This window comes from Pogoniulus pusillus, chromosome 23 (genome assembly GCF_015220805.1).
Source record: "Pogoniulus pusillus isolate bPogPus1 chromosome 23, bPogPus1.pri, whole genome shotgun sequence".
NCBI lineage: Eukaryota > Metazoa > Chordata > Aves > Piciformes > Lybiidae > Pogoniulus > Pogoniulus pusillus.
The window spans coordinates 1630543-1657101 of record NC_087286.1 but is presented as its reverse complement, the minus strand read 5'-3'; the positions used below and the strand labels follow the sequence as shown (position 1 = coordinate 1657101).

At 54.8% G+C, this 26559-nt stretch overlaps 1 protein-coding gene across 1 annotated transcript in view; it reads right to left on the bottom strand.

Moving 5' to 3' along the window:
• Window positions 1-3367: 3367 nt before the first annotated feature.
• Window positions 3368-26559, bottom strand: part of LOC135185516 (macrophage mannose receptor 1-like) — a 66888-nt gene continuing 43696 nt past the window's right edge. Inside the window, exons 20-29 of the mRNA XM_064162271.1 lie at window positions 24885-25027; window positions 21997-22102; window positions 20200-20396; window positions 17106-17208; window positions 14643-14875; window positions 13529-13694; window positions 9199-9351; window positions 7224-7340; window positions 5925-6092; window positions 3368-3528 (exon numbers count right to left, since the gene is read on the bottom strand). Coding sequence (XP_064018341.1) covers window positions 3368-3528; window positions 5925-6092; window positions 7224-7340; window positions 9199-9351; window positions 13529-13694; window positions 14643-14875; window positions 17106-17208; window positions 20200-20396; window positions 21997-22102; window positions 24885-25027 — 1547 coding nt within the window. The remainder of the gene's footprint in view (window positions 3529-5924; window positions 6093-7223; window positions 7341-9198; window positions 9352-13528; window positions 13695-14642; window positions 14876-17105; window positions 17209-20199; window positions 20397-21996; window positions 22103-24884; window positions 25028-26559) is intronic.

Below are 26559 nucleotides of genomic sequence, written 5' to 3'. Positions count from 1 at the left end.
GAGCTTTGATCTTAGATGATTTCAGAATGTGTCACAGGATCACAGAACGTTAGGGGTTGGAAGGGACCTAAAAGATCATCCAGGCCAACCCCCCTGCCACAGAAGCATCACCCAGGGCAGGGCACACAGGAGCACAGCCAGGTGGGCTTGGAAAGGCTCCAGAGGAGACTCCACAGCCTCTCTGGGCAGCCTGCAGCCCTCACACTGATAAAGTTTCCCCTCCTGTTCCCATGGCACCTCCTCTGCTGCAGCTTGCCCCCAGTGCCCCTTGTGCTGCCCTTGGCCACCCCTGGGCAGAGCCTGGCTGCATCCTCCCCACACTGCCCTGCACAGCTTTAGCTCAGCACTGAGGGCAGCCCTCAGGCTCCTCTGCTGCCAGCTGCCAGCCCCAGCTGCCTCAGCCTGGCCTCACAGGAGATGCTCACTGCCTGCAGCAGCCTGGGGGCTCTGGGCTGGGCTCTCTCAAGCACTTCCCTGAGCTCCTTCTTGAGCTGAGGGCCCAGAACTGGACACAATATTCCAGATGTGGCCTCAGCAGGGCAGAGCAGAGGGGGAGGAGAACCTCCCTCTGACTTCTAACCACAGCCCTTCTAATCCTGCCCAGGCTGCCCTTGGCCTTCTTGGCTGCAATGGCACATTGCTGGCTCCCCTCTGCCCACCAGGACCCCTGGCCCCTCTCCTCTGTGCTGCTCCCCAGCAGGTCAGTCCCAGCCTATCCTGCTCCACGAGGTTGTTCTTTCCCACGCACAGGACTCTGCCCTTGCCCTTGCTGGATTTCATTCCAGCTCCAGCCGCTGCCTGAACAGCAGCACAGCCTGAGGGTGTCACCACTGCTCCCAGTTTGGAGTCCTTGTCAAAGTGGCCTGCAGTGCCCTCTGTGCCCTCACCCCCCTGCGGTAGATGGGCTTTCCTTCAGCAGAGAGCAGGCAAATGCAGTGCAGAGTCTGAGCCCACCAGGAGGTTTGATGTTTCTGGTTGGATTTTTGGCTTTTGTTTCTCCTAACAAAGTGTAATTAAACCTGAGCAAGCCCCAGGTCAGGGCAGAGTAAGCTCTGTGTTGATGTCCAGGTAGAAATGAAGCTTCCAGACTTTCCACATCCCCTCAGCATAAATACCCCTAAGCTGTGGAATGCCATCCTTGGTGTGCTGGAGCAGCTCCTTACCTGCATTGTCAGAGGCCATCACTCTGCTGTCAGCAGCTTTGGGAAGGAAAAGAAAGCAGTGTTGATTCTGAATGCTTTCAAAAGTAATGAAGCATTTAAGAGTTCCTAAGCCCTGATGCTCTGGCAACTGCCCCTGAACACACCTGCTGGTTAGAGCTGCTCTCCTAGAGAGGTGAAGCTAAGCATGTGTACACCTCCAGCAAGCATCCTACTGGAGAGGAACTTCCCATAGAATCATGGAATCACAGAATGGTTTGGGTTGGAAGTGACCTCCAAAGCTCATCCACTCCAACCTCTACTAGAGCAGCTTGCCCACAGCCCTGCCCAGCCTCACCTGCAATAGCTCCAGCCATGGGGCCTCAAACACCTCCCTGGGCAACCTGTTGCAGGGTTCCAGCAGCCTCCTGCTGCAGAACTTGTTCCTCACAGCCAATCTCCATCTGCTCTGCTCTGCTTTGCAGCCACTGCCCTCGTCCTGTCCCTGCAGCCCTTTGCAAACAGTCTCTCTGCAGCCTGCTTGTAGCCCCTTCAGCACTGGTAGGCTGCTCTTAGGTGTGCCTGGAGCCTTCTCTTCTGCAGGCTGCACACCCCCAGCTCCCTCAGCCTGTCCCCAGAGCAGAGCTGCTCCAACCCCTGAGCATTTTCATGGCCTCCTCTGTACCTGCTCCATCAGGGCCATGTCCTTGGTGTGCTGAGAGCTCCAGAGCTGGACCCAGCAGTGCAGCTGAGGTCTCAGCAGGGCAGAGTAAAGGGACAGAATCATCTCTATCTGCTGGCCACACTGCTTTGGGTGCACCCCACAGGGGGGCCATGAGACAGGCCAAGGGGGAATGGTTTGAGGCTGAGTCAGAGCAGGGTTGGACTGGAGCTGAGGAGGAAGTTGTTCAGTAGGAGGCTGCTGAGACTCTGGAACACCTGCCCAGGGAGGCTGTGGCTGCCTCCTCCCTGGAGGGGTTCAAGGCCAGGTTGGCTGAGGCCTTGCACAGCCAAGCCTAGTTGAGAGGTGTCCCTGCCCATAGTGGGGGGAGGTTGGAGTGGATGATCTGTGAGGTCTCTTCCAATCTAAGGCATTGTATGACTCTGATTGGCTCTTTCAGTCCAAGAGCCTCAGTGGAGGTGCCCAACAAGACAAGACATTGGAGCCAGGTTTTGGTGATTTCTGAGTGTTTTCAGGTTTGTTTCTGAGAAGCTGCCCAGAGCATCCTTAGTCATTCAGAGCCAAAACATGTCCTGCATTGAGGTCTTGACTGTCAGAGGTGTGCCAGGAGCATCTTCCCCTCAGCTGAAAAGGCTCTCGTGTGGGTTTAGCTCCTTTTCTCTGTTCTCTCTGGAGCACAAACCCTACGAGGAGAGGCTGAGGGAGCTGGGATTGTTTAGCCTGCAGAAGAGGCAGCTCAGGAGTGACCTCATTGCTGTCTACAACTACCTGAAGGGAAGCTGTAGCCAGGTGGGGTTGGGCTCTTCTCCCAGGCACCCATGGACAGAACAAGGGGACACAGCCTCAAGCTGTGCCAGGGCAGGTCTAGGCTGGATGTTAGGAGGAAGTTGTTTGCAGAGAGAGTGATTGGCATTGGAATGGGCTGCCCAGGGAGGTGGTGGAGTAACCATTCCTGGAGGTCTTCAAGAAAAGCCTGGCTGGGGCACTTAGTGCCATGGTCTGGTTGACTGGATAGGGCTGGGGGATAGGTTTGACTGGCTGAGCTTGGAGGTCTCTTCCAACCTGCTTGATTCTATGATTCTATGATTCTATGATTCTCAGAGGGGAGCACTGCCTGGCTGTGGGCTCTGTGTGGGGCTTGCACCTGTCGAGCTCAGCAGGGAAGGGAAAGGTGGGCAGAAATCGGAAGGCTGAGCAAACAGAAGTTCATCATCTGGACCATGTTCATTTGCTCTCAGCTGGTGCCAGGCTCATGCAGTCTGGACTCTGTTTCCCACAGAATCCTCGTGGCCAAAGTGGCTGCTGATGGCTTGGCTGAGCACAGCTCTGCTGGGTAGGCACTGCCGGTGGATGAGCACAAAGGGTGGTGGTCAGTGGAGTTAAGTCCAGCTGGCAGCTGGGCACAAGTGGTGTGCCCCAGGGCTCAGTGCTGGGACTGCTTCTGTTTGACATCTTCACTGGTGACCTCGATGCAGACACAGAGGGTGGCAGCAGTGAGCTGGCAGGTGGCACCAAGGTAGTTGGCAGTGTTGATCTGCAGGAGGGACTACAGATCTACAGCTGATCTCCAGAGGCACTTGGGCAGGCTGGATCCATGGCCAGTGTTAAAGGGATGAGCTTCAACAAGGCCAAATGGCAGCTCCTGCACCTGGGCCACAACAACCCCAGGCAATGCTACAGGCCTGGGGCAGTGTGGCTGGAAACTGCCTGCAGAAAGGGACCTGGGGGTTGTAATGGACAAGTGGCTGAACAGGAGCCAGCAGTGCCCAGGCAGCTGAGCAGGAGCCAGCAGTGTGCCCAGGCAGCTGAACATGAGCCAGCAGTGTGCCCAGGCAGCTGAGCAGGAGTCAGCAGTGTGCCCAGGTGGCCAAGAAAGCCAAAGGCATCCTGGCTGGCATCAGCAATGCTGTGTGCAGCAGCAGCAGGGAGGGGATTGTGCCCTTGCACTCTGCTCTGCTGAGGCCACAGCTCCAGTGCTGGGTTCAGCTTTGGGCACCTCAACACAAGAGAGATGTGGAGGTGCTGGAGGCAGAGCAGAGGAGTGCAAGGAAGCTGGGAAGGACCTGGGGAGTAAATCTGGTGAGGAGAGACTGCAGGAGCTGGGGAGGGTTAGTGTGAAACAGAGGAGGCTGAGGGCAGACCTCATCACTGTCTACCTGAAAGGAGGTTGTGGAGAGGTTGGTGCTGGGCTCTGCTCACAGGACATTTGAGACAGGACAACAGGGAATGGCCTCAAGCTGCAGCAGGGCAGGGTTAGACTGGACAGTAGGAAGCATTTTTTCCCAGCAGGAGTGGTCAGGGACTGGGATGAGCTGCCCAGGGAGGTGATGGATGTGGTGCTTAGTGCCATGGTTTAGGGAGCACCTTGCAGAGCAGGGATCTGGGTTGGACTTGGTGATCCTGAGGGGCTTTGCCAACCTGAGTGTTTCAGTGATTCTCTGACCTCCTTGCAGGTGGTGCTTTGCTCTCAGAATAGTACCAGCATTATCCTCAACCTGAATCTCTCATACTTGCTGCAATCCACCAGCCAAGAGGACAGTCATAGAACCACAGAATGGGTTAGGTTGGAAGGGACCTCAAAGCTCATCCACTTGAACCCCCTGCCAAAGGTAGGGACACCTCCCCCTAGTACAGGTTGCTCAAGGTCTCATCCAGCCTGGCCTTGAACACCTCCAGGGAGGTGGTGGAGCACAGAAGCACCCAATGTGATCTTTGATCACATTGGGTGCTTCTGTGCTCCACCACCTCCCTGGGCAACCTGTGCCAGTGTCTCACCACCCTCATGAGGAAGAACTTCTTCCAAACATTCAATCTGAATCTGTCTTCCTCTAGCTTGGATCCATTCCCTCCCTGTCCTACCACTACCTGACAGCCTAAAAACTCCCTCCCCAGCTTTCTCCTAGCCCCTTGCAGATACTGCAAGACCACAATAAGGTCCCCTCAGAACCTTCTCCTCTCCAGACTGAAGAGCCCCAACTCCCTCAGCCTGTCCCCGTAGCAGAGCAGCTCCAGCCCTCTGAGCATCCTCGTGGTTCTGCTCTGGACACCTTCCAGCCCCTCCAGATCTTTCCTGTCACAGGGGCTCCAGAGCTGGGCACAGTGCTCCAGGTGTGGTCTCAGCAGAGTGGAGCAGGGGGGCAGATTCCCCTCCCTGGCCCTGCTGCCCACACTGCTCCTCACAGTATCACAGCATCACCAAGGTTGGAAGAGACCTCACAGATCATCAAGTCCAACCCTTTAGCACAGAGCTCAAGGCCAGACCATGGCACCAAGTGCCACGTCCAGTCCTGCCTTGAACAGCTCCAGGGACGGCGACTCCACCACCTCCCCGGGCAGCCCATTCCAGTGCCCAATGACTCTCTCAGGGAAGAACTTTCTCCTCACCTCCAGCCTAAATCTCCCCTGGTGCAGCCTGAGGCTGTGTCCTCTCGTTCTGGTGCTGGCCACCTGAGAGAAGAGAGCAACCTCCTCCTGGCCACAACCTCCCCTCAGGTAGTTGCAGACAGCAATGAGGTCTCCCCTGAGCCTCCTCTTCTCCAGGCTAACCAATCCCAGCTCCCTCAGCCTCTCCTCGTAGGGCTGTGCTCAAGGCCTCTCCCCAGCCTCGTCGCCCTTCTCTGGACACACTCAAGCATCTCAATGTCCCTCCTAAACTGGGGGGCCCAGAACTGAACACAGCACTCAAGGTGTGGTCTGAGTAGTGCAGAGTACAGGGGCAGAATGACCTCCCTGCTCCTGCTGGCCACACCATTCCTGATGCAGGCCAGGATGCCACTGGCTCTCTTGGCCACCTGGGCACACTGCTGGCTCATGTTCAGGTGGGTATCAATCAGCACCCCCAGATCCCTCTCTGTCTGGCTGCTCTCAGCCACTCTGACCCCAGCCTGTATCTCTGCATGGGGTTGTTGTGGCCAAAGTGCAGCACCCTGCACTTGGAGCTCCTGCTGCAGCCCAGGCTCTGGTTGCTCTCTGGGCTGCAGGTGCACACTGCTGGCTCCTGCTGAGCTGCTCCTCCAGCACACAAACTTGTAATGCTTGGCATTTTGATGTTATGCAGTGAAAATCCATCTGAAGCATCTCCATGCAGTGGAGCTCTTACTTACCTTTGGGCTTTTTGCAGATGAATCCCCTTCTGAACGAGCAGACACTGGTGTACCAGTAGCCAGTCAGTGCACACACTTCTCCACACTCCTTGTGCCTCCTGTTTGAAGGTTCTCCTGGGTGCCAGTTGACAAAGGCCAGTGCAGACTTGTCTGTCCATATCCACTGTCCTGATGTGTGTGTGAAAGCAGGGAGCAGGGAGATGGCGTTGTGATGGAGGAAACAATTTGTAACACGAAGGGGGAGTTAATGTTCCACTTACCTTACTGAGAGCCACAGGGTCCCTAAGCTTGGAAAAGTCCCTTGGGATCAGCAAGCCCAACCATAACCACCAAGGCCACTGCACTCTGTCCTGAAGCACCACAGCTACAGCTTCTTCAGCACCTCCAGGGTGGGGACTCCACCACCTCCCTGGGCAGCCTGTCCCAACCCCTCACCACTCTTTCTCCTCATCTGCAGCCTAACCCTCCCCTGGCACAACTCCAGCACAGTTCCTCTCCTCCTGTCTCTGCTTGCCTGGGAGAAGAGACCAACCCCAGCCTCACTCCAGCCTCCTTGCAGGCAGCTGCAGAGAGCAATGAGCTCTGCCCTCAGCCTTCTCCTCTCCACACTGACCACCCCCAGCTCCCTCAGCTGCTCCTCACACGATGCCCTCCAGACCCCTCAGTAGCCTCAGTGCTCTTCTCTGGACACCCTCCAGCCCCTCAGTGTCTTTCTTCTCCTGCTGCCCCCAGACCTGACCTCAGCACTCAAGCTGTGGCCTCACCAGGCCCAGTCCAGGGGCACCATCACTGCCCAGCTCCTGCTGGTCAGACTGGTTCAGACCCAGGCCAGGATGCTGGAGGCCTTCTTGGCCAGCTGGGCACACTGCTGGCTCATGTTCAGCTGCTGTGCACCACCACCCCCAGCTCCTTTCCCACCAGGCTGCTTCCCAGCCACTCTGCCCTGAGCCTGCAGTGGTGCTTGGGGTTGTTGTGACCAAAGTGCAGGACTTGGCTTTGTTAAACCTCATCCCATTGACCTCAGCCCATGGAGCCAGCCTGGCCAGATCCCTCTGCAGAGCCATCCTGCCCTCCAGCAGATCAACTCTCCTGCTCAGTTTAGTGTCATCTGTGAACTTGCTGTGGGTGCCTTGTTCCCCTCAGCCACATCATTGCTAGAGATGTTAAACAGAACTGACCCCAGTACTGAGCCCTGGGGGCCACCACTTGTGCCCAGCTGCCCACTGCAGCCTGCTCCATTGCAGAGCACAAAGCTGCTTTCCTTGCAGCCTCAGGCCCTCACAGCACTGAAGATTTTACCTTCATCAGTTCTCTGCAGCCCTATCCAGAAGTTCAGTGATTTTCCATAGAGTACCTTTATGGTGTCTGACAGAAAGTGAGCTTCAGGATAGTCTCCTACTGATACCAAGTTAGCACCTGCAGAAAACATTGGTGAGCACAGGACAATGTTTCATGTCAGTTTGGGGTATTTTACAGCTTACCTAATAAGCACATAAAAGATATGGGGGAAAATCAAAGAGACACTGATTAGTGCATGGAATTCTTGCTGGTCTGGCTCTGGTGAGTGTGTTGCTCTGTTGCCCTTTCAGCTGTGAGCTGTGTGGGTACCAACCAGCACAAACCCATCCAGTTTTGGTTAATTTTGGTTTTGCAGACCACAAGAATGACTCTCCTAAAAAACTATTTGGACAGGTCCATCCAGACCCTGGAATGTGATGCAAGTGGGCTGGAAGTGGTAGAAGAGAAGGCTCCAGGGGGACCTTCGAGCCGCCTGCCAGAGCCTGAAGGGATCCTACGGGAAGCTGCAGAGAGACTTTTGCTGAGGGTGTCTAGAGACAGGCCAAGGGGAATGGTTTGAAGCTGAGGCAGAGCAGGGTTAGACTGGAGCTGAGGAAGAAGTTCTTCAGTAGGAGGGTGGTGAGACCCTGGCACAGGCTGCCCAGGGAGGTTGCGGCTGCCTCCTCCCTAGGGGTCTCCAAGTCCAGGTTGGATGAGGCCCTGAGCAACCATGTCTGGCTGAGAGGTGTCCCTGCCCCTGGCAGGGAGGTTGGAGTGGATGACCTGTGAGGTCCTTCCAACCTGAGCCATCCTGTGACATGCCACAGGCAGCACCATGGAGTTTCCCTCTCCAGCTCTGCCAGCCAGTGGGGTCTGGGCAGCATTCTTGGGCAGTGCCTGATGTACTGCAGAGGCAGATAGGATGTGGAAGCAGCCAGAGGCTGCAGCCCAGAAGATGTCCAGGAGCTGACCTTATAATTGCCATGTGCCCTGCATTGCAAGCAGGCAAAGCTGTGCTGGGGCCATCAGGAGATGGCTGTGCCCTGGCCAGGGGGTGAGATGTAGGCCACAGTGTGAAAACTCAGAGGACGAGACAGTGCCCAAAGGTCACCTTCAGCTGGCTGTTGGGGCAGGGTTTGTTTCCCTAAGAATGCTGTGAGTTCTCTCTCTGCAGAACCTTGCCAGCAGTTCTGTTGGCACACAGCTGGAAAATGCCTTTGCAAAGATCCTTTCCTGTTTCCTCAGGCACAGGTCAGAGACAAGGGAGTGCAGCTCTAAGTCCTTCTGTTCTCTCTTACCACTAAAAGTCTGGACATGGTCCAGTGAGGCATTCAGTGCCAGTGCACAGCATGTTTTAGAAGGGTTGTGATGAGAGAGGTTCTTCTGCCCCTCTGCTCTGCCCTGCTGAGGCCACATCTGCACTACTGTGTCCAGCTCTGGGCAGGTTAAGAAGGACCTCAGGGAACTGCTTGAAAGCATCCAGCACAGAGCCACAAAGCTGCTGAAGGGAATGGAACAGCTCTGCTAGGAGCAGAGCCTGAGGGAGCTGGGGCTGTGCTGCTGGCACAGGAGGAGGCTGAGAGGGGACCTCAGCAGTGCTGCTAAGGATGCAAAGGTGAGTGGCAGGAGGCTGGAGCCAGCTCTGCTGGGGGATGCCAGTGCTAGCACAAGGGGCACTGGTGGAAGCTGAGGCAGAGGAAGTTCCATGGAAGCATGAGGAGGAATTTTTTCCCTGTGGGAGTGACAGAGCCTGGCACAGGCTGCCCAGGGGGCCTGTGGAGTCTCCCTCTCTGGAGATACTCAAACCCTGCCTGGATGTGTTCCTGTGTGATCTGCTGTAGGTGATGCTGCTGTGGCAGGGGGCTGGCCTGGGTGAGCTTTGGAGGTCCCTTCCAGCCCCTGGCACTCTGTGAGTGTGTGTAAGGTTTGCTTTGCAACATATTCCCTTCTGTAGGTCTCTCATTGCACCTTCAGCCTCTCCACACCAAGCACTCACCTAGCCGAGCACACTCCTCACGAGCCTCAGCCCAGGCTCTTTTCCTGGAGGCTTGGAAGTGGTAGCAGTGCCCATGGAAAGGTACCCAAGATGTTTGTCCTCTTGATTCAGGGCATTTCCCAGGAAGTTGTGGGGGGTCAGTGGGGGCCATCACTGAGAGGAGATCAGACAGATCCAGTTAGTATGTGGAAGGTTTCTCCCCTCATGCCAGCAAGGCCACTCTAACCAGCTCTGTTAGGTGCAGCAGCATGGAAGGAAGGAAGCATGAGGACACCAGGCTGTGCTGTGTGCTCAGTGTGCTGGAGGGAAGGGAGGACAATGTCATCCCGAGGGACCTGGACAGCTGTGAGAGGTGTGCCAATGCCAACCTCGTAAAGTTCACCCAGACCAAGTGCCAGGTCCTGCACCTGGGTCACAGCAATCCCAATCCCAAGCACAGGCTGAGAGCAGGAGGACTTGAGGGTGCTGGTAAATGAAACTCTGATTCTGAGCCAGTAATGTGCACTCACAGCCCCAGCTGTATCCTGGGCTGCCCAAACGTGCCAGAGCAGTGTGGGCAGCAGGACAGGGAGGGGATCCTGCCCCTCTGCTCTGCTGAGACCACATCTCTAGTCCTGTGTCCAGCTGCTGACTCTAGTCCTTGTGTCCAACACAAGAAGGACATGGACCTGTTAGAGTAGGTCTGGAGGAGGCCACAAAGTTGATCAGAGGACTGGAGAGCCTCCCCTGTGGGGACAGGCTGGGAATGTTCAGCCTGGAGAAGAGAAGGCTCTGGAGAGATCTTAGCTCTGCCTTCAGTACCTGAAGGGTCTCCAGGAGAGCTGGGGAGGGACTTTAGACAAAGGCATGGAGTGACATAAGAAGGGTAATAGCTTCAAACTGGAAGAAGATGGGTTTAGATTAGACATGAGGAGGAAATTCTTCCCTCGAGGGGTGAGGGTCTGGAACAGGTTGCCCAGAGAGGTGGTGGAGGCTCTGAGCCTGGAGGTGTTCAAAGCCAGGTTGGCTGGGGCCTTGAGCAACCTGGTCTAGTAGGAGGTGTCCCTGCCCACAGCAGGGGGGTGAGAACTAGACAATTTCTAAGACCCCTTCCAACCCATTCCATGAGTTTGTGTTCTCTAAGGAGCTGGGATGTCACTTTGCTCTGGTGTTTAAGAGCATCATTCGCTTCACATGTACGTATCCAAGGGCACCAGGGGACACCCAAGTCTGCAGGGAAAGCCTGTGTCTAATGCCAGCCTTTGTAAGGACCCTGGGCACTGCAACACCCAGCTGCTTCTGGGGCATCAGGAGCTGCCTGGTTAATTAAAGCTGCTGCCTTTAAAGCAGCTTCTGACACCCAGCCTCAGTGTGTGGCATGGCCAAGGCCTTCTGGCAGAAGACCTGTGGATGCAAACCCTGCTGTAACCAAGGCTGGCTTGCAGCAGCTTGCCTTGCACTGCATGCTGAGCACCTCCCATGTGAGGGGAGGGTTCTGGGGAAGAGGACAAATGCAGATGTGAGGAAAAGAACACAGCTTCTTCCTGTGAGCCTCTTGCCCTGTTAGGGAATATCCTGCTCTCAAACGAGGCTGCCATTCACTACGGATCAGGTGGCTGGGGGTTGTTAGCTCACAACACTTCCACAGCCAAGTTGGCATCCAGTTTTCAAGGTTCTAGTGGCTCAGGGCCTTCCCTCAGCTGTCAGGGCTCTAAGACATTCCTCTGGCCCCTGCCCTGGGTGATCCTGCTTTGTCAGGAGGGTTGCAATAGATCAACTCCAGAGCTCCCTTCCAGACCCTGCCATTCGATGATACTGTGATTCCCTCAGTTCTCAGTCTCCTCAGGACTCAACTCTTCCCTTGATTTCAGTCTCCTCAGGACTCAACTCTTCCCTTGGTTCTCAGTCTCCTAAGGACTCAACTCTTCCCTTGATTTCAGTCTCCTAAGGACCCAACTCTTCCCTTGATTTCAGTCTCCCAAGGACTCAACTCTTCCCTTGGTACTCAGTCTCCTCAGGACCCAACTGTTCCCTTGGTTCTCAGTCTCCTCAGGACCCAACTCTTCCCTTGATTTCAGTCTCCTCAGGACTCAACTCTTCCCTTGATTTCAGTCTCCTAAGGACGCAACTCTTCCCTTGATTTCAGTCTCCTAAGGACTCAACTCTTCCCTTGGTTCTCAGTCTCCTCAGGACTCAACTCTTCCCTTGGTTCTCAGTCTCCTAAGGACCCAACTCTTCCCTTGATTTCAGTCTTCTCAGGACTCAACTCTTCCCTTGATTTCAGTCTCCTAAGGACCCAACTCTTCCCTTGATTTCAGTCTCCTAAGGACTCAACTCTTCCCTTGATTTCAGTCTCCTCAGGACTCAACTCTTCCCTTGATTTCAGTCTCCTAAGGACTCAACTCTTCCCTTGATTTCAGTCTCCTAAGGACTCAACTCTTCCCTTGATTTCAGTCTCCTCAGGACTCAACTCTTCCCTTGATTTCAGTCTTCTCAGAACTCAACTCTTCCCTTGATTTCAGTCTCCTCAGGACTAAACTCTTCCCTTGATTTCAGTCTCCTAAGGACTCAATTCTTCCCTTGATTTCAGTCTCCTAAGGACTCAACTCTTCCCTTGATTTCAGTCTCCTCAGGACTCAACTCTTCCCTCACTTTCCATGTTCTAAGGACACAACTCTTCCCTCACTTTCCATGTTCTAAGCACACAAATCTTCTCTCACTTTCCATGTTCTAAGGACACAACTCTTCCCTCACTTTCCATGTTCTAAGGACACAACTCTTCCCTCACTTTCCATGTTCTAAGGACACAACTCTTCCCTCACTTTCCATGTTCTAAGGACTCAACTCTTCCCTCACTTTCCATGTTCTAAGGACTCAACTCTTCTCTCACTTTCCATGTTCTAAGGACACAACTCTTCCCTCACTTTCCATGTTCTAAGGACACAACTCTTCCCTCACTTTCCATGTTCTAAGGACACAACTCTTCCCTCACTTTCCATGTTCTAAGGACACAACTCTTCCCTCACTTTCCATGTTCTAAGGACTCAAATCTTCCCTCACTTTCCATGTTCTAAGGACTCAAATCTTCTCTCACTTTCCATGTTCTAAGGACACAAAATCTTCCCTCACTTTTCAGTCTTCCAATGACTTAACCCTTCCCTCACTTTCCAGTGTTCCATTCCCTAGGGCTTGTGTTTAACAGCCCAGATTTCAGCTGTTTCAACTTGATAATAGTATTCCCCATTGATAATTTGGGTTTTCCCCTGAGTCTTGTGTTCCATAGTCTGTTGCCCAACTCCAACTGCAATCTTGCCTTTTCATTCTTGTTTCCCTGGCATCTGAAAACTCCACTTGGTTGGGAGCCTATCCAAACCTTGGTACTCCAAAGTGGATTCCAAGCTCCATTTGATAGCTACTCACAACAGATTTCATGTCAGGGAGTAGGCTTTCCTAGAGATTCATAGATCCAAGGAGGGGGGTTTACTTTGGAATGGACCCTAAAGGTCTGCCAGTTCTAACCCCCTGCCATGGGCAGCGACACTTCCCACCAGCACAGGTTGCTCAAGGTCTCATCCAACCTGGCCTTGAACACCTCCAGGGAGGTTGTGGAGCACAGAAGCACCCAATGTGATCTTTGATCTTTGATCACATTGGGTGCTTCTGTGCTCCACAACCTCCCTGGGCAACCTGTGCCAGTACCTGACTACCCTCACTGCAAACAACTGCTTCCAAATCTCCACTCAGTGCCCCAGCCAGGCTTGGCTGCAACACCTCCAGCCACAGCCACTCCACCACCTCCCTGGGCAGCCCATTCCAATGCCAATCACTCTCTCTGCCAGGAACTTCCTAACAACATCCAGCCTAGACCTGCCCTGGCACAGCTTGAGGCTCTGTCCCCTTGTTCTGTTGCTGGGTGCCTGGCAGCAGAGCCCAACCCCACCTGGCTACAGCCTCCCTGCAGGCAGCTGCAGGCAGCAATGAGCTCTGCCCTGAGCCTCCTCTGCTGCAGGCTGCACCCCCCCAGCTCCCTCAGCCTCTCCTCACAGGGCTCTGCTCCAGGCCCCTCCCCAGCCTTGCTGCCCTGCTCCAAACACCTTCCAGCACCTCAACATCTCTCTTGACTTGAGGAGCCCAGAACTGGACACAGCACTCCAGGGGTGGCCTGAGCAGTGCTGAGCACAGGGGCACAAGAACCTCCCTTGTCCTGCTGCCCACACTGCTCCTGAGCCAGCCCAGGATGCCATTGGCTCTGCTGCCCACCTGGGCACACTGCTGCCTCCTCTTCAGCTATGTTTATATAGACATACTTAGATATCATATGTAGTTAAAACATTTCTCTTTGCTTGCTTACCATCTGATTTCTTGCAGACAGAGAAGAGTTCTTCCTTGCAGGAAGCTGTCTTCCAGGTGCCATCAGTGTCCAGGTAGACACATGCCAGGGCCTGCTTCGGCTCCCCCCTCGCCCACTTGCTGTAAGCTAATCTCCATCTGTCCACCCATTGGTACTTGCCACTGGTCTGCAAGCAAAACCCCTGTGGTGATTCCAAAGTTGCTGGGAGTGACAAAGCTGCTACAGAAGCTGCTCAGGAGGACTCCCATAAAGCAGAGCAGACTCGTGTGCTGGCTTGTGCCCCCTCTTTTGTGCTTGGGGCTGCTAGCTGCAACCTGGTGTACTCTGCACATGGAGGGCAATGCAGAGCGATTCCTCTTCTGCCCTCCAGGAAGCAGCTAACATTGATGCAGAGCATTTTCCAGCAGAGCTGCACCAGATGATCTCCAGAGGTCCCTACCAGCCCCTCTCATTGTATGACTCTGTGAATGGGCCTCACTGGGAGATCTCCAGTGCCAAAGGGTATGGTGCTGGTGTAAGATGCTGCTTTCAGCACTGCACTGACAGGAGTTTGAATCATAGAATCAGTCAGGGATAGAAGGCACCACAAGGATCATCCAATTCCAATCCCCCTGCCATGGGCAGAGACACCTCACACTAGATCAGGCTGTCCAGAGCCTCATCCAGCCTGGCCTTAAACACCTCCAGGGATGAGGCTTCCACCACCTCCCTGGGCAACCTGTTCCAGGCTCTCACCACCCACAAGGTCAAGAACTTCTTCCTAACCTCCAGTCTGAATCTCCCCATTTCCAGCTTTGTACCATCCCCCCCAGTTCTGTCACTACCTGACACTCTAAGAAATCCCTTCCCAGCTTTCTTGTAGCCCCCTTCAGATACTGAAAGGCCACAAGAAGGTCACCTTGGAGCCTTTTCCTCTCCAGACTGAACAACCCAAACTCCCTCAGTCTCTCCTCAGCTCCATCCCACTGATGATTCTCATGGCCCTTCTCTGGGCACCTTCCAGCACATCCATATCCCTCTTGTAATAGAGGCTCCAGAGCTGCTGCAGGTTACCAAGTGAGAGCACTGAGGAAGATGAGCCTCACTGTCAGCACAGCTCTCTGCCTGCTCTTACCACCTTGCTGTTGAGCCCAATCCACAGAGGCTCTCTGTGCTCCTGTGCCAGCAGGAACAGCAGGGCCTGGCTGTATGGGTCCAGAACACTGGCAAGGTCTGAGCCATTGCTGTTGCAGCTTTCCTGTGCTTCATCCCAGGACATTTTGGAACGGGTGACAGAATAGCTGATGCCACCAGAGTGGGCAAAGGCAAAGTCCAGGTCTGTTGCAGATGGCTTAAAAAGGTCAGGATCTGTATGGATAAGGAACAAAAACATGAAAACCAAACCACCCCAAGGAGAGTTAAATCTGGAGGCTGCAGACTTGACTTAACTAACCGAGGTGAAAATTGCTAAGGGCATGGGACACCTTCTCCTGAGGATAGGTTGGACTCAATGACCCTAAAGGTCTTTTCCAACCTGGTTAATTCTGTGATTCTGTGACCACATTGTCCCTGCAAGTCCTGGTATAATCAAGCTCTTATGTTCCACTTTCAAGGCTAGCATTGCCCCTGGAGAAAGCTCAGCTTTACTGACTCTGCAGTTCTGGGTGCAAGAAACACATTTTCAGACTCTGAGAGTTTTGGACTGGTGGATTTCTGCCCCAGTACTCAGCACTGCTCAGGCCACCCCTGCAGTGCTGTGTCCAGTTCTGGGCTCCTCCATTGCAGAGAGCTGCTGAGGTGCTGGAAGGTGTCCAGAGCAGGGCAGCAAGGCTGGGGAGGGGCCTGGAGCAGAGCCCTGTGAGGAGAGGCTGAGGGAGCTGGGGGTGTGCAGCCTGCAGCAGAGGAGGCTCAGGGCAGAGCTCATTGCTGCCTACAGCTACGTGAAGGGAGGTTGTAGCCAGGTGGGGTTGGTCTCTTCTGCCAGGCAATCAGCAACAGAACAAGGGGACACAGTCTCAAGTTGTGCCAGGGGAGGTCTAGTCTGGATGTCAGGAGGAAGTTGTTGGCAGAGAGAGTGATTGGCATTGGAATGGGCTGCCCAGGGAGGTGGTGGAGTCCCCATCCCTGGAGGTGTTTAAGCGGAGGCTGCATGAGGCCCTTAGTGCCATGGGTTAGTTACTGAGGAGGTGTTAGGTGCTAGGTTGGGCTGGATGAGCTCAGAGGTCTTTCCCAACCTGGCTAATTCTGTGATCTGTGATTCCTGGTGTCTTACATCGGCTGACCCCAGCAGTCAGAAGTAAGACACTTTCCTTGCTGCCATAGTGCTCTTTGTGTCTTAGCAGCTTTGTGCCTGTCAGGTTTACTTGGATCATTGGCAGAGGTTGCCCAGAGATGCAACCTGTCCCTGACACTGGAGCAGGGCAGAGTTAGGTTGGACATCAGGAGGGAGCACTGCACAGTGAGAGTGGGGAGATGCTGGCACAGGCTGCCCAGGGATGTGGTTGAGTTCCAATCCCTTGAGACATTCACATCAACCTTGCTCTGTCCCTGGGCAGCCTGCTCTAGTTGGAGGTGTCCCTGCTGCCTGCAGGGACCCTTTTGAGGGTCCCTTCTAAGCCACTGCAGGCTGTGACAAGCATAAAGCTTAGCAGTGGTAACAAGGTGTGTCAGTGAGAGCTGCTGTAGGTGAAATGGGTGTGGGTTTCAGCTATTCAGTCATGACACTTTTGAGAAGAAAATCATCTTACTTTCCTAAATTTGGGTATTTTATGTATCATTCCTTTCTCTGAAGCTGTGCTGATTTTCATGGGGTGCAAGATCAGCATTACATTTCACAGCCTCATGGAATGTGAGGGCTTGCAGGAGATCATCCAGTCCAACCCCCACGGTCACCCAGGGCAGGTCACCCAGGAAAAAATCCAGGGGAATTTGGAGAGCCTGCTGAGAAGGAGGCTCCACAGCCTCTCTGGGCAGCCTGCTCCAGGCCTCCAGCACCCTCACACCAAACAAGTTGCTCCTTATGACAAGGTAGAACTTCCTGGGTTCCAGCTTGTCCCTAATCCTGTCCCTGGGCAGCACCAAGCAGAGCCTGGCACCTTCATCCTGACCCCCAGCCCTCAGCTCTTGAGAGACATTGATCAGATCCCTCTCAGCCTTCTCCTCTCCAGCCTAAGCAGCCCCAGGGCTCTCAGCCTTTCACACAGCAGAGCTGGTCCAGTCCCTTCAGCATCCTCACAGCTCTCTGCTGGCCTCTCTCCAGCAGCTCCCTTGAACTGTGGAGCCCAGAATTGGACACAGTACTGCAGCTGTGGTCCGAGCAGGGCAGAGCAGAGGGGGAGGAGAACCTTCCTATTGCTGCTGAACACACTTTCTTGCTGCACCCCAGAATGCCACTGGCCCTCTTGGCCACAAGGGCACATTGCTGGCCCATGCAAAACTTGCTGTGCACCAGGATGCTTTACCCCCACCCTTCTCAATGACAACAACAACAAACCCCAATCAAAGCAACCCCCCAAGAAGCCACCCCTGATTTATTTCACAGCAACCAGTGAGTTCAACCCTTGAGTTGCAGTTTTGCAGATGGCAGCACAGAACTCACCACTCCTCTTCTGGCATATGTACCCTGAGGGCAGGTAGCAGCCCTTGTCGTGCCATTGTCCTGTGTCATCAGCAGGACCTTTCTTCAGAGCCACACAGTCAGACTGTGGGAGCAAGGGGCAGGGGGTGAGTGCACTGAGCCTCGAAGCTGCAAAGCAAACTGCTCTCACCCACTGCCTGCTTTCACTCTTTGCTTCTCCCTTTGGATTCTGACATCCCTGAAACACCTCCTTCTATCCTGTAAACCCTTTCTAGCCTCCCCTGCCGTAGTGCTGGCTTCTGAACCTCTGTAAGCTTCAGCTCAGCATGCTTGTTTCTGAGGTGAGGTGCTTGAAAGGCACTGCTGTGTTCCAGAACCTTCTGCCACACTGTGCTGGTTTGAAGCAGGCTAGAGGGTTTGGGTGAGAAGAACTAGATCACAGGCTGTGAAAGGAAAACAGTGGTGGTGTCTACTTCCCTCACAGCCTTGCTGAGAAGCATAGGGACAAGAAATAAACCCATTAGATAACACTCTCAGCACCACTCTCACTGGGGCTGCTGACTGAGCTGCAGCTCTCTAACCTCACCCTCCAGTTTGGGCTAACCCACTTTGCTTCTTACCCTTTGGCTGAACCTCCTTTTGTCCTTGGGACTGAGGTAAGGGTGAGAGGGGCAGGGGGAAGGTGCAGGGGTGGTTGGGAGCCCCTCCTGGGGACTCAGGTTTCTGGGAGGGGAGTTGTGTTTCTGTATTACCTTTTTATCCAGTTATATACCTGTCTATGACTGTATGCACTGTAAATAGCTGCTTGTCTATTGTGCTGCTGTAAATGAATAGCTTCAGTCATGTTTCCAGAGCCAGCTGAGTCTAGTCTGGGTGATTTCTGAAGTGTGGGGGGGCAGGGAACACCCAAACCATCACACACACCTCCTGTCTTGCCTAATGAGTGACTCTCAGGGAGTTTTTTCCAAGAGGAATCAAGTGAAAATAAATTAGAATCACAGAAGGGGAGGTCACAGAATGGCTCAGGTTGGAAGGGACCTCAGAGCTCATCTACTCCAACCTCTCTGCCACAGGCAGGGACACCTCTCAACTAGACTTGTGTGCTCAAGGCCTCATCCAGACTGGCTTTGAACACTCCCAGGGAGGAGGCAGCCACAACCTCTGTGGGCAGCCTGTTCCAGAGTCTCACCATCCTCATACTGAAGAACTTCTCCCTAAGCTCCAGTCTGAAGCTACATTCCTGCAGCTTCAAACCATTCCCCCTTGTCCTGTCTCTAGACATTTGCACATCTTTGGGGTTTTTCCCCATCTTGATATTTTCCAGGAGCATTTTCTGAGTTACAGTAAAGTAGAGCTCCATGAGGTGTTGTGTCCTGGATCTCCTCCTGCATGTCATAGGTTCACAGACTGCACTGGGTGTGAAGAACCCTCCAAGGGCATCTTGTCCAATTCACCTGCAGGCAGCAGGGACACCTCCAACTACAGCAGGCTGCTCATGGCCACAGCAAGTCTTGTCTTGAGTGTCTCCAGGAATGGATTCTCAAGCAGATCCCTGGGCAACCTGCTCCACTGTGTTACCAGTGGTGGTCAGGCTAGGAGACCGTGGCTAAAGGAGCAAGAGCAGACTGGATTGGCTGAGGTGCAGGCACAGGGAGGATTTCTGAGCTCACTAGAGGTTTGGATGCCAGAACGAAGGGAGGATGGACAGGAGGTGGAATGACATTGCATGAAGGGCAAGTTCCAACGGCAAGACACAGCTTTAAATAGAAGAAAGGCAAATCTGGCACAGCTCTCCTGGCTTTTTCTGCCTCTAGCAGCTGGGGACAGTTCTTGCTGTTCAGTTCTGCAGTGTTTCAGCTCCTGTGGCTGCTGCTGAGTGCGTGTGCAGGACCTCACTCCCCGTGGGGCTGCCTGTGTACAGAGCCCCTTCCCCAGCACAGCTCTGCATCACCTGCAGGGAGCTGCAGAGCCCTTGGCAGCTGGACAGGAGCCCTTTGCTTGTGTTCAGGAGCTCTTTGTGCTGCTTTTGCAGTTCATCCAAAGTACAGCCCAGCATCTCTTTCAGGCATTTAATTTAGCCTAAAAAGGTGGGGGGAGGGGGAAAGAGGTTGATTAGGAAATGTGCTCTGTCTTGGGGAGCCACCTTTGGTGGTCCCTTCCAACCCCAGAACCATTCTGTGATTCTGTGAAAGTGAGACACTGGAACAGGCTGCCCAGGGAGGCTGTGGATGTGTGCTCCCTGGAGCTATTCATGGCCAGGCTGGATGAGGCCTTCAGCAGCCTGGGCTGGTAGGAGGTGTCCCTGCCCATGGCAGAGGTGTTAGAACTGGATGAGCTTTAAGATCTCTTCCAATCTAAACCATTCTGTGAGTCTCTGGATGTGGCTGTGCAGATCTGCATTGGTCTGAGTGTGCAGAATGCTCCCTGCCTTAGAGCACTCTGAGGGCTCATTTCAGTGCCAGCAGTGGGGAGGGTTTGACTGGCTCAGACTGGTGGAAGCTGAGGCAGAGGAAGTTCCATGGAAACATGAGCAGGAATTTTTGCCCTGTGAAGATGACAGAGCCCTGGCACAGGCTGCCCAGGGGGGCTGTGGAGTCTCCCTCTCTGGAGATCTTCCAAACCTGCCTGGCTGTGTTCCTGTGTGATCTGCTCTGGGTGATGCTGCTCTGGCAGGGTGGTTGGCCTGGATGAGCTGTGGAGGTCCCTCCCAGCCCCTGCCATTCTGTGTCTGTGATTCCTTTCCAAACTCAAATGTGTAAATATTTGCAACGTGTGCTGACATCTCAGACTCTGATGTTGCAATTCTCTTCCCCACCAACTGAACAGCAATCAGGCAGGAACACTTCCTGCAGTCCATCCAGTCTTTGCTCAACCCAGCCACTGCTGCAGCTTGGACAAAGCCTTTGCAGAATTGCAGCAATGCCATTCTGTGCTCTGAGATAGCTCTGAGAGGGCTCCAACCTGGCACCATTCATTGCCACTCCCAGTGGAAAGGCTGATGAGCCCCTGGGGGGAGCCTGGGGGGAAGGCTGAGCTGAGCTGAGCGAGCTGCTCGCCTGCAGTGATGTTTCTCACCAGACTGGTCCTGAGAAGCAAACCCTGAGTGATACTTTACCTGTTGGAGGTTGTGGCCATCTTCTGGACGCAGGCTGTCAAAGAGAACAGGTTCCACAAGTTTGGGGGAGTCTGAAGCCCAGTTTGTGTAGGAGACAGCACTTCCATCAGCCCACACGAAGTGCAGTTCTCTGGTTAAGTCGTTCAAGCCAATCCAGGGCTCAAGAAAAATGTTCTTCAGGTGGTAAGTGAGAAAAGCTGGAAAAGAGCCAAGGAGAAGGGAGGTGGCCTGGCCATGTCAGCACTCAAGACAGCAGCTCATGGACAAGTCCTTCAGTTCACACAAAGTCTTGTAAAGACCTCTTAATTGGAGTCTGATCAGAAATGTGCACTCCCTGCTCCTCCCTGCTCCTGCTGCACACAGCATTTCTGATGCCAGCCAGGATGCCTTTGGCTTTCTTGGCCACCTGGGCACTGCTGGCTTACATTCAGCTGCTTCTCCATTACCACCCCCAGCTCCCTTTCTGCAGGCAGTTTCCAGCCACACTGCCCCAAGCCTGTAGCTGTTATGGCCCAAGTGCAGGGGCTGCCATTTGGCCTTGTTGAAAGTCATCCCTTTAACATTGGCCATGGACCCAATCTATCCAAGTGCCTCTGTGGAGCCTCCCTACCCTCCTGCAGATCAACACTGCCACCAACCTTGGTGTCATCTGCCAGCTCACTGCTGGCACACTGTCTGCATCAAGATCAGCAATGAAGATGTCAAACAGAAGCAGTCTCAACACTGAGCCCTGGGGCACAGCACTTGTGCCCAGCTGCCAGCAGGTCTTCTTTCAGCCTCCTTTTCTCCACACTAAACACCCCCAGCTCCCTCAGCTGCTCCTTCCCAGCCCTGATCTCCAGACCCTTCCCCAGCTTTATTGCCCTTCCCTGGATCTGCTCCACCCCCTCAATGTCTTTCTTGGAGTGAGACCCCCAAGACTGAACCTGTACTGAAGGTGCAGCCACATTCCCCAAGTGCTGCTGGTCTCACTATTGCTGATCCAGGCCAGGATGCTGTTGGTCACCCAAGCCCTGGTGGCCAGAGCTGTTATGAAATGCATACATTCAGATGCTGCCCCCTGCCATGCTCTTTGCAGGCAATGACCACTCTGTGCAGGAGAGAAAGACCTTGGAGTGCTGGTGGACAACAAGTTCTGTGTGGGACAGTATCGTGCCCTTGTGCCCAAGAAGCCAAGGCCACCTGGGCTACACTGAGAGGAGTGTGTCCAGCAGATCCAGGGAGGTTCTCCTCACCCTCTACCCTGCCCTAGTGAGGCCCCAGATGCAATATTGCATCCAGTTCTGGGCTCCCCAGTTCAGGAGGGGCAGGGATCTGCTGCAGAGAGTCCCAAGAAGGGCTACAGGGATGCTGGAGGGACTGCAGCACTGCCTGAGGAGGAGAGGCTGAGCCCTGGGGCTGCTTAGGCTGCAGAGGAGAAGGCTGAGAGGGGATCTCAGCAATGTCTACCCAGAGCTGAGGGCTGGGGGTCAGCAAGGGAGGCACAGGCACAGCCTCTGCTCACTTGTGCCCTGCCACAGGACAAGGGCCAAGGGATGGGAAGTGCAGCACAGGAAGCTGCAGCTCAAGGTGAGGCAGAACTTGTTTAGTGTGAGGGTGCCAGAGCCCTGGCACAGGCTGCCCAGAGAGGTTGTGCAGTCTCCTTCTCTGCAGCCTTCCCAGCCCTGTCTGGATGTGTTCCTGTGTGCCCTGTGCTGGATCCTCTGGCACTGCTCTGGCAGGGGGTGGGACTGGAAGCTCTCCAGCCCCTACCTTGCTGTGAAGTGCTCTGTCACCTGGAAGGCTGCTGCACTGTACCTTGTTCTTGGTCACTGTGTATGCTTGCCAGGTCTCCTCCAAGGCTCAGACAGCTTCTCCTTGCACTAGCCCAGTTTGCATAGGCGTTGCCAAAGAACTGGTAACACTGGGGAGAAAGCAGCAGAGACTGCTAAGAGAGGGGCAGCAAAACAAACTTAGCTCTGCATTACACCAGTGATCACCACACAGACCCCTCACCTCAAGAGCACAAGGTTAGCCCTTTGGGGAACAAGCAAGCAGTACATTGAAGCCTATCTGGAATCATTTGAAATGATCTGGACTTGGGGAGAGCCTAACAGAGGGTCACAAAGATGCTGAGGGGCATGGAGCATCTCTCTGACAAGGAGAGGCTGAGACACTCAGGGCTGTTCAGCCTGGAGAAGAGCAGACTGAGAGGGGATTTTCAGGGCTGCTCCATGGCTACAGGGTGGGTTTGGGCTCTTCTCAGCAGTGCCAAGCGCCAGGACAAGGGGCAGTGGGCACAAACTGCAGCACAGGAAAAGTTCCACCTCACCATGAGGAGAAATTCCTTTGGTGTGGGGGTGCTGGAGCCCTGGAACAGGCTGCCCAGAGAGGTTCTGGAATCTTCCTCTCTGCAGAGACTCCAGACCAGCCAGGAACACATGTTCCTGGGCAGGCTGATCTAAGTGAACCTGGATCTTAGAGAGCAGCTGCTGCTTTCACTGGAATGCAGGGGCTTGGGTTCTGGTCTTTCCTATTGGTTTTGGTTGGTTGGTTGGTTTGCATTTCACCTATTCAGTTTCCCAGTGCATCCCAGATCACCACTTCTCAAGCAAGCAATTACCAATCTAGAGAGAGGATCACAGAATTAAACAGGTTGGCAGAGAGCTCCAAGCTCATCCAGCCCAACCTAGCACCCAGCCCTGCCCAACCAACCAGACCATGGCACTAAGGCACAGAATTAAACAGGTTGGAAAAGAGCTCTGAGATCATCGAGTCCAACCTAGCACCTAACCCTTCTAATTCACTAACCCCTGGCACTGAGGGCCTCGTGCAGCCTCCTCTTAAACACCTGCAGGCATGGGGACTCCACCACCTCCCTGGGCAGCCCATTCCAATGCCAATCACTCTCTCTGGCAGGAACTTCCTAACAACATCCAGCCCAGACCTCCCCTGGCACAAATTGAGGCTGTGTCCCCTTGTTCTGTGCTGCTTACCTGGCAGCAGAGCCCAACCCCACCTGGCTACAGCCTCCCTGCAGGCAGCTGCAGACAGCAATGAGCTCTGCCCTGAGCCTCCTCTGCTGCAGGCTGCACCCCCCCAGCTCCCTCAGCCTCTCCTCACAGGGCTGTGCTCCAGGCCCCTCCCCAGCCTTGCTGCCCTGCTCTGACACCTTCCAGCACCTAACATTTTGCAAAAATTGAGCAACTACTTCAGTTTTGAATGAGACACTGCATGGCCACTGTCAAAAGATACCTAAGGGACAGAAGACCTCCTGGCTATAGAGCCACAGAATCAGTCAGGAAAGGACCACAAGGATCAGCCAGTTCCAACCCCCCTGCCATGCCCAGGGACACCCTACCCTAGAGCAGGCTGCACACAGCCTCAGCCAGCCTGGCCTCAAACACCTCCAGCCATGGGGCCTCAACCACCTCCCTGGGCAACCCATTCCAGCCTCTCACCACTCTCCTGCTCAGGAACTTCCTCCTCACCTCCACTCTGACTCTCCCCACCTCCAGCTTTGCTCCATTCCCCCCACTCCTGCCACTCCCTCACAGCCTCAAAAGTCCCTCCCCAGCTTTTTTGTAGCCCCCTTCAGATCCTGGCAGGCCACAAGAAGGTCCCTCTGCTCCAGCCTGCACAGCCCCAACTCTTTCAGTCTGTGCTCACAGCAGAGCTGCTGCAGCCCTCTCAGCATCCTCCTGGCCCTGCTCTGGGCACTCTCCAGCATCTCCACAGCCCTCTTGCCCCAGGGGCTCCAGAACTGGATGCAGTACTCCAGGTGGGGTCTCAGCAGAGCACAGCAGAGGCAGAGAATCACCTCCCTGGCCCTGCTGGCCACACTGCTGCTGCTGCAGCCCAGGCTCTGCTTGGCTTTCTGGGCTGCAAGTGCACACTGCTGGCTCCTGTTGAGCTTCTCCTCCAGCAGCTCCCCCAAGTCCCTCTCCTCAGGGCTGCTCTCCAGCCACTCCCTGCCCAGCCTGGATTGGTGCTTGGCATTGCCTCGACCCAGCTGCAGGACCTTGCACTTGGTCATGTTGCACCTCCTGAGCTTGGCTTGTGCCCACCTCTGCAGCCTGCCCAGGTCCCTCTGGATGGATCCTGCCCTCCAGCCTGGCTGCTGCACCACACAGCTTGGTGTGGGCAGCAAACCTGCTGAGGCTGCATTCAGTGCCTCTGTCCATGGCACCCACAGAGATGCTGAACAGGACTGGTGCCAGGACTGATCCCTGAGGGACTCTGCTTGTCACTGCCTGCACTTGGCCATGGAGCCATGGACAGCCACTCTGGGTGCAGCCATCAAGGCAGTTCTTTGTCCATCTTGTGGTGCACCTCTCAGACCCATGTGCCCCCAGCTTGGAGACCAGGCTGTGGTGTGGGACAGTGCCAAAGGCCTTGCTCAGGTCCAGGTCACTGCCATCAGTTGCTCTCCCCTCATCTATTCATGCTGTGACCTGTTCATAGAAGGCCACCAGGTTTGCCAGGCAGGATTTGCCCTTGGTGCAGCCATGCTGATGGTACCCAATCACCTCTCCACTGCTCTCCTGTCTCAGTAGTGCCTCCAGGAGGATCTGCTCCATGCTCTTACCCGGCACAGAGGTGAGACTGCCTGGCCTGGAGTTCCCTGGCTCCTCCTCCCTACCCTTCTTCCTGTGTTTTCCTTCCCAAGGACCAATATCATTATGTGTACATGAGAGGTACCATACCTGGTTTTTAAACAGAATCCAGTTTTCAGGACACCCTCCAGGAGGTGCAGACACAGCTGAGAGATGTGTCCTGTTTTCAGCACCTTTGTGCCTCTGGCAGATGTAGCCATTGGGAAAACCACAGCTGACATCATTCCACAGGCCTGGAACCGAGGTAAATGTGGGCAGTGAGACTCTGAGCAGGACTGAAGGGAGGGGGTGTGGGAAGGCAATGTGAGCACCTCCACCTTGGCTCTCACAGCTGCAAAATACCTCACCTGTGGAGGAGGATAGGTAAGTGGACACCTCAATGGGGAGAGCAAGGTGGGGGGATGTAACAGACTGGGAGGTTCTTGCCAATGATGCTAATGAGGAGGTGTGAGCTCTGTGCTCCAGACTGCATAATGGAGCCAGAACCATCAGCAAAGCTCTCTGGTGTAATGCACACTGAATCCTGTGGAGTCCCTGGGGCACTGCTCTGATCACACTGATCTGTGTGAGCTTTGACCACCTCCTCCCACAGAGGCTGCAGGCAGCTGCTACAAGTGGGAGACTGTGCTGGCTTCTGTGCTTGGAGCTCCAAAAGGAATCTGGGAATGTGGGATCATGCCCCTGTGCTCAGCACTGGGCAGGCCACAGCTCGAGTGCTGTGCTCAGCTCTGGGCCCCTGGCTGCAGGGAGGACACTGAGGGGCTGCAGCATGTCCAGAGCAGGGCAGCCAGGCTGGAGAAGGGCCTGGAGCAGCTGGGGCTGAGCAGGGGCTGAGGGAGCTGGGGGGGTGCAGGCTGGAGCAGAGCAGCCTGAGGGCAGAGCTCATTGCTCTCTGCAGCTGCCTGCAGGGAGGGGGCAGTGAGCAGGGGGCAGCCTCTGCTGCTTGCTGCCAAGGGCCAGGAGCAGAGGAAATGGTTCCAAGCTGCCCAGGCAGGGCAGGCTCAGGCTGCACCTTAGGGAATCTTTCTGCCCTGGAAGGCTTCTCAAGCATTGGCAGTGTCTGCCCAGGGCAGTGCTGCAGTGCTGCACCCTGGAGGTGTTGCAGCAGCCTGTGGAGCTGTGCTTGGGGCCATGGCTTAGTGCTGAGGCTGCAGTGCTGGGTGTGGGTTTGGGCTGGGTGAGCCTGGAGGGCTCTGCCAACTCAGATATTCTATGATACTGTAATATGCTTCAGCTCAGCTCTGCCTCCCAACATCACTGCTTCCAGGAGGGCTTTGGTCCTGCCGTGACTGTGGCTGTGGTAGACATTCAAGATGGTTGTTATGGTCACTTCATGAGGTCTGAGAGGAGCTCACCTGAACAAGCTGTGTCACACTGAAACATGCAAGTGTAAAGTAAGAGATCATCTGTGAACACACAACAAAATGCAGAGCCCCCTGTGTGCTCTGGGCTTTTGCTAGCTGCACTCGAAGTACTTGAAAGCCCAGCCTGCTGGTAATGGGAATAGGACACTGTGCAGCTGAACCAGCAGTGACCAGTGGCCACCAGGACCAGGGCAGCCCTTCTGCCCTGTGCTCAGCACTGCTCAGGCCACCCCTGCAGTGCTGTGTCCAGTTCTGGGCTCCTCAGTTCAAGAGAGATGTTGAGGTGCTGGAAGGTGTTGAGAGAAGGGCAGCAAGGCTGGGGAGGGGCCTGGAGCAGAGCCCTGTGAGGAGAGGCTGAGGGAGCTGGGGGGGTGCAGCCTGCAGCAGAGGAGGCTCAGGGC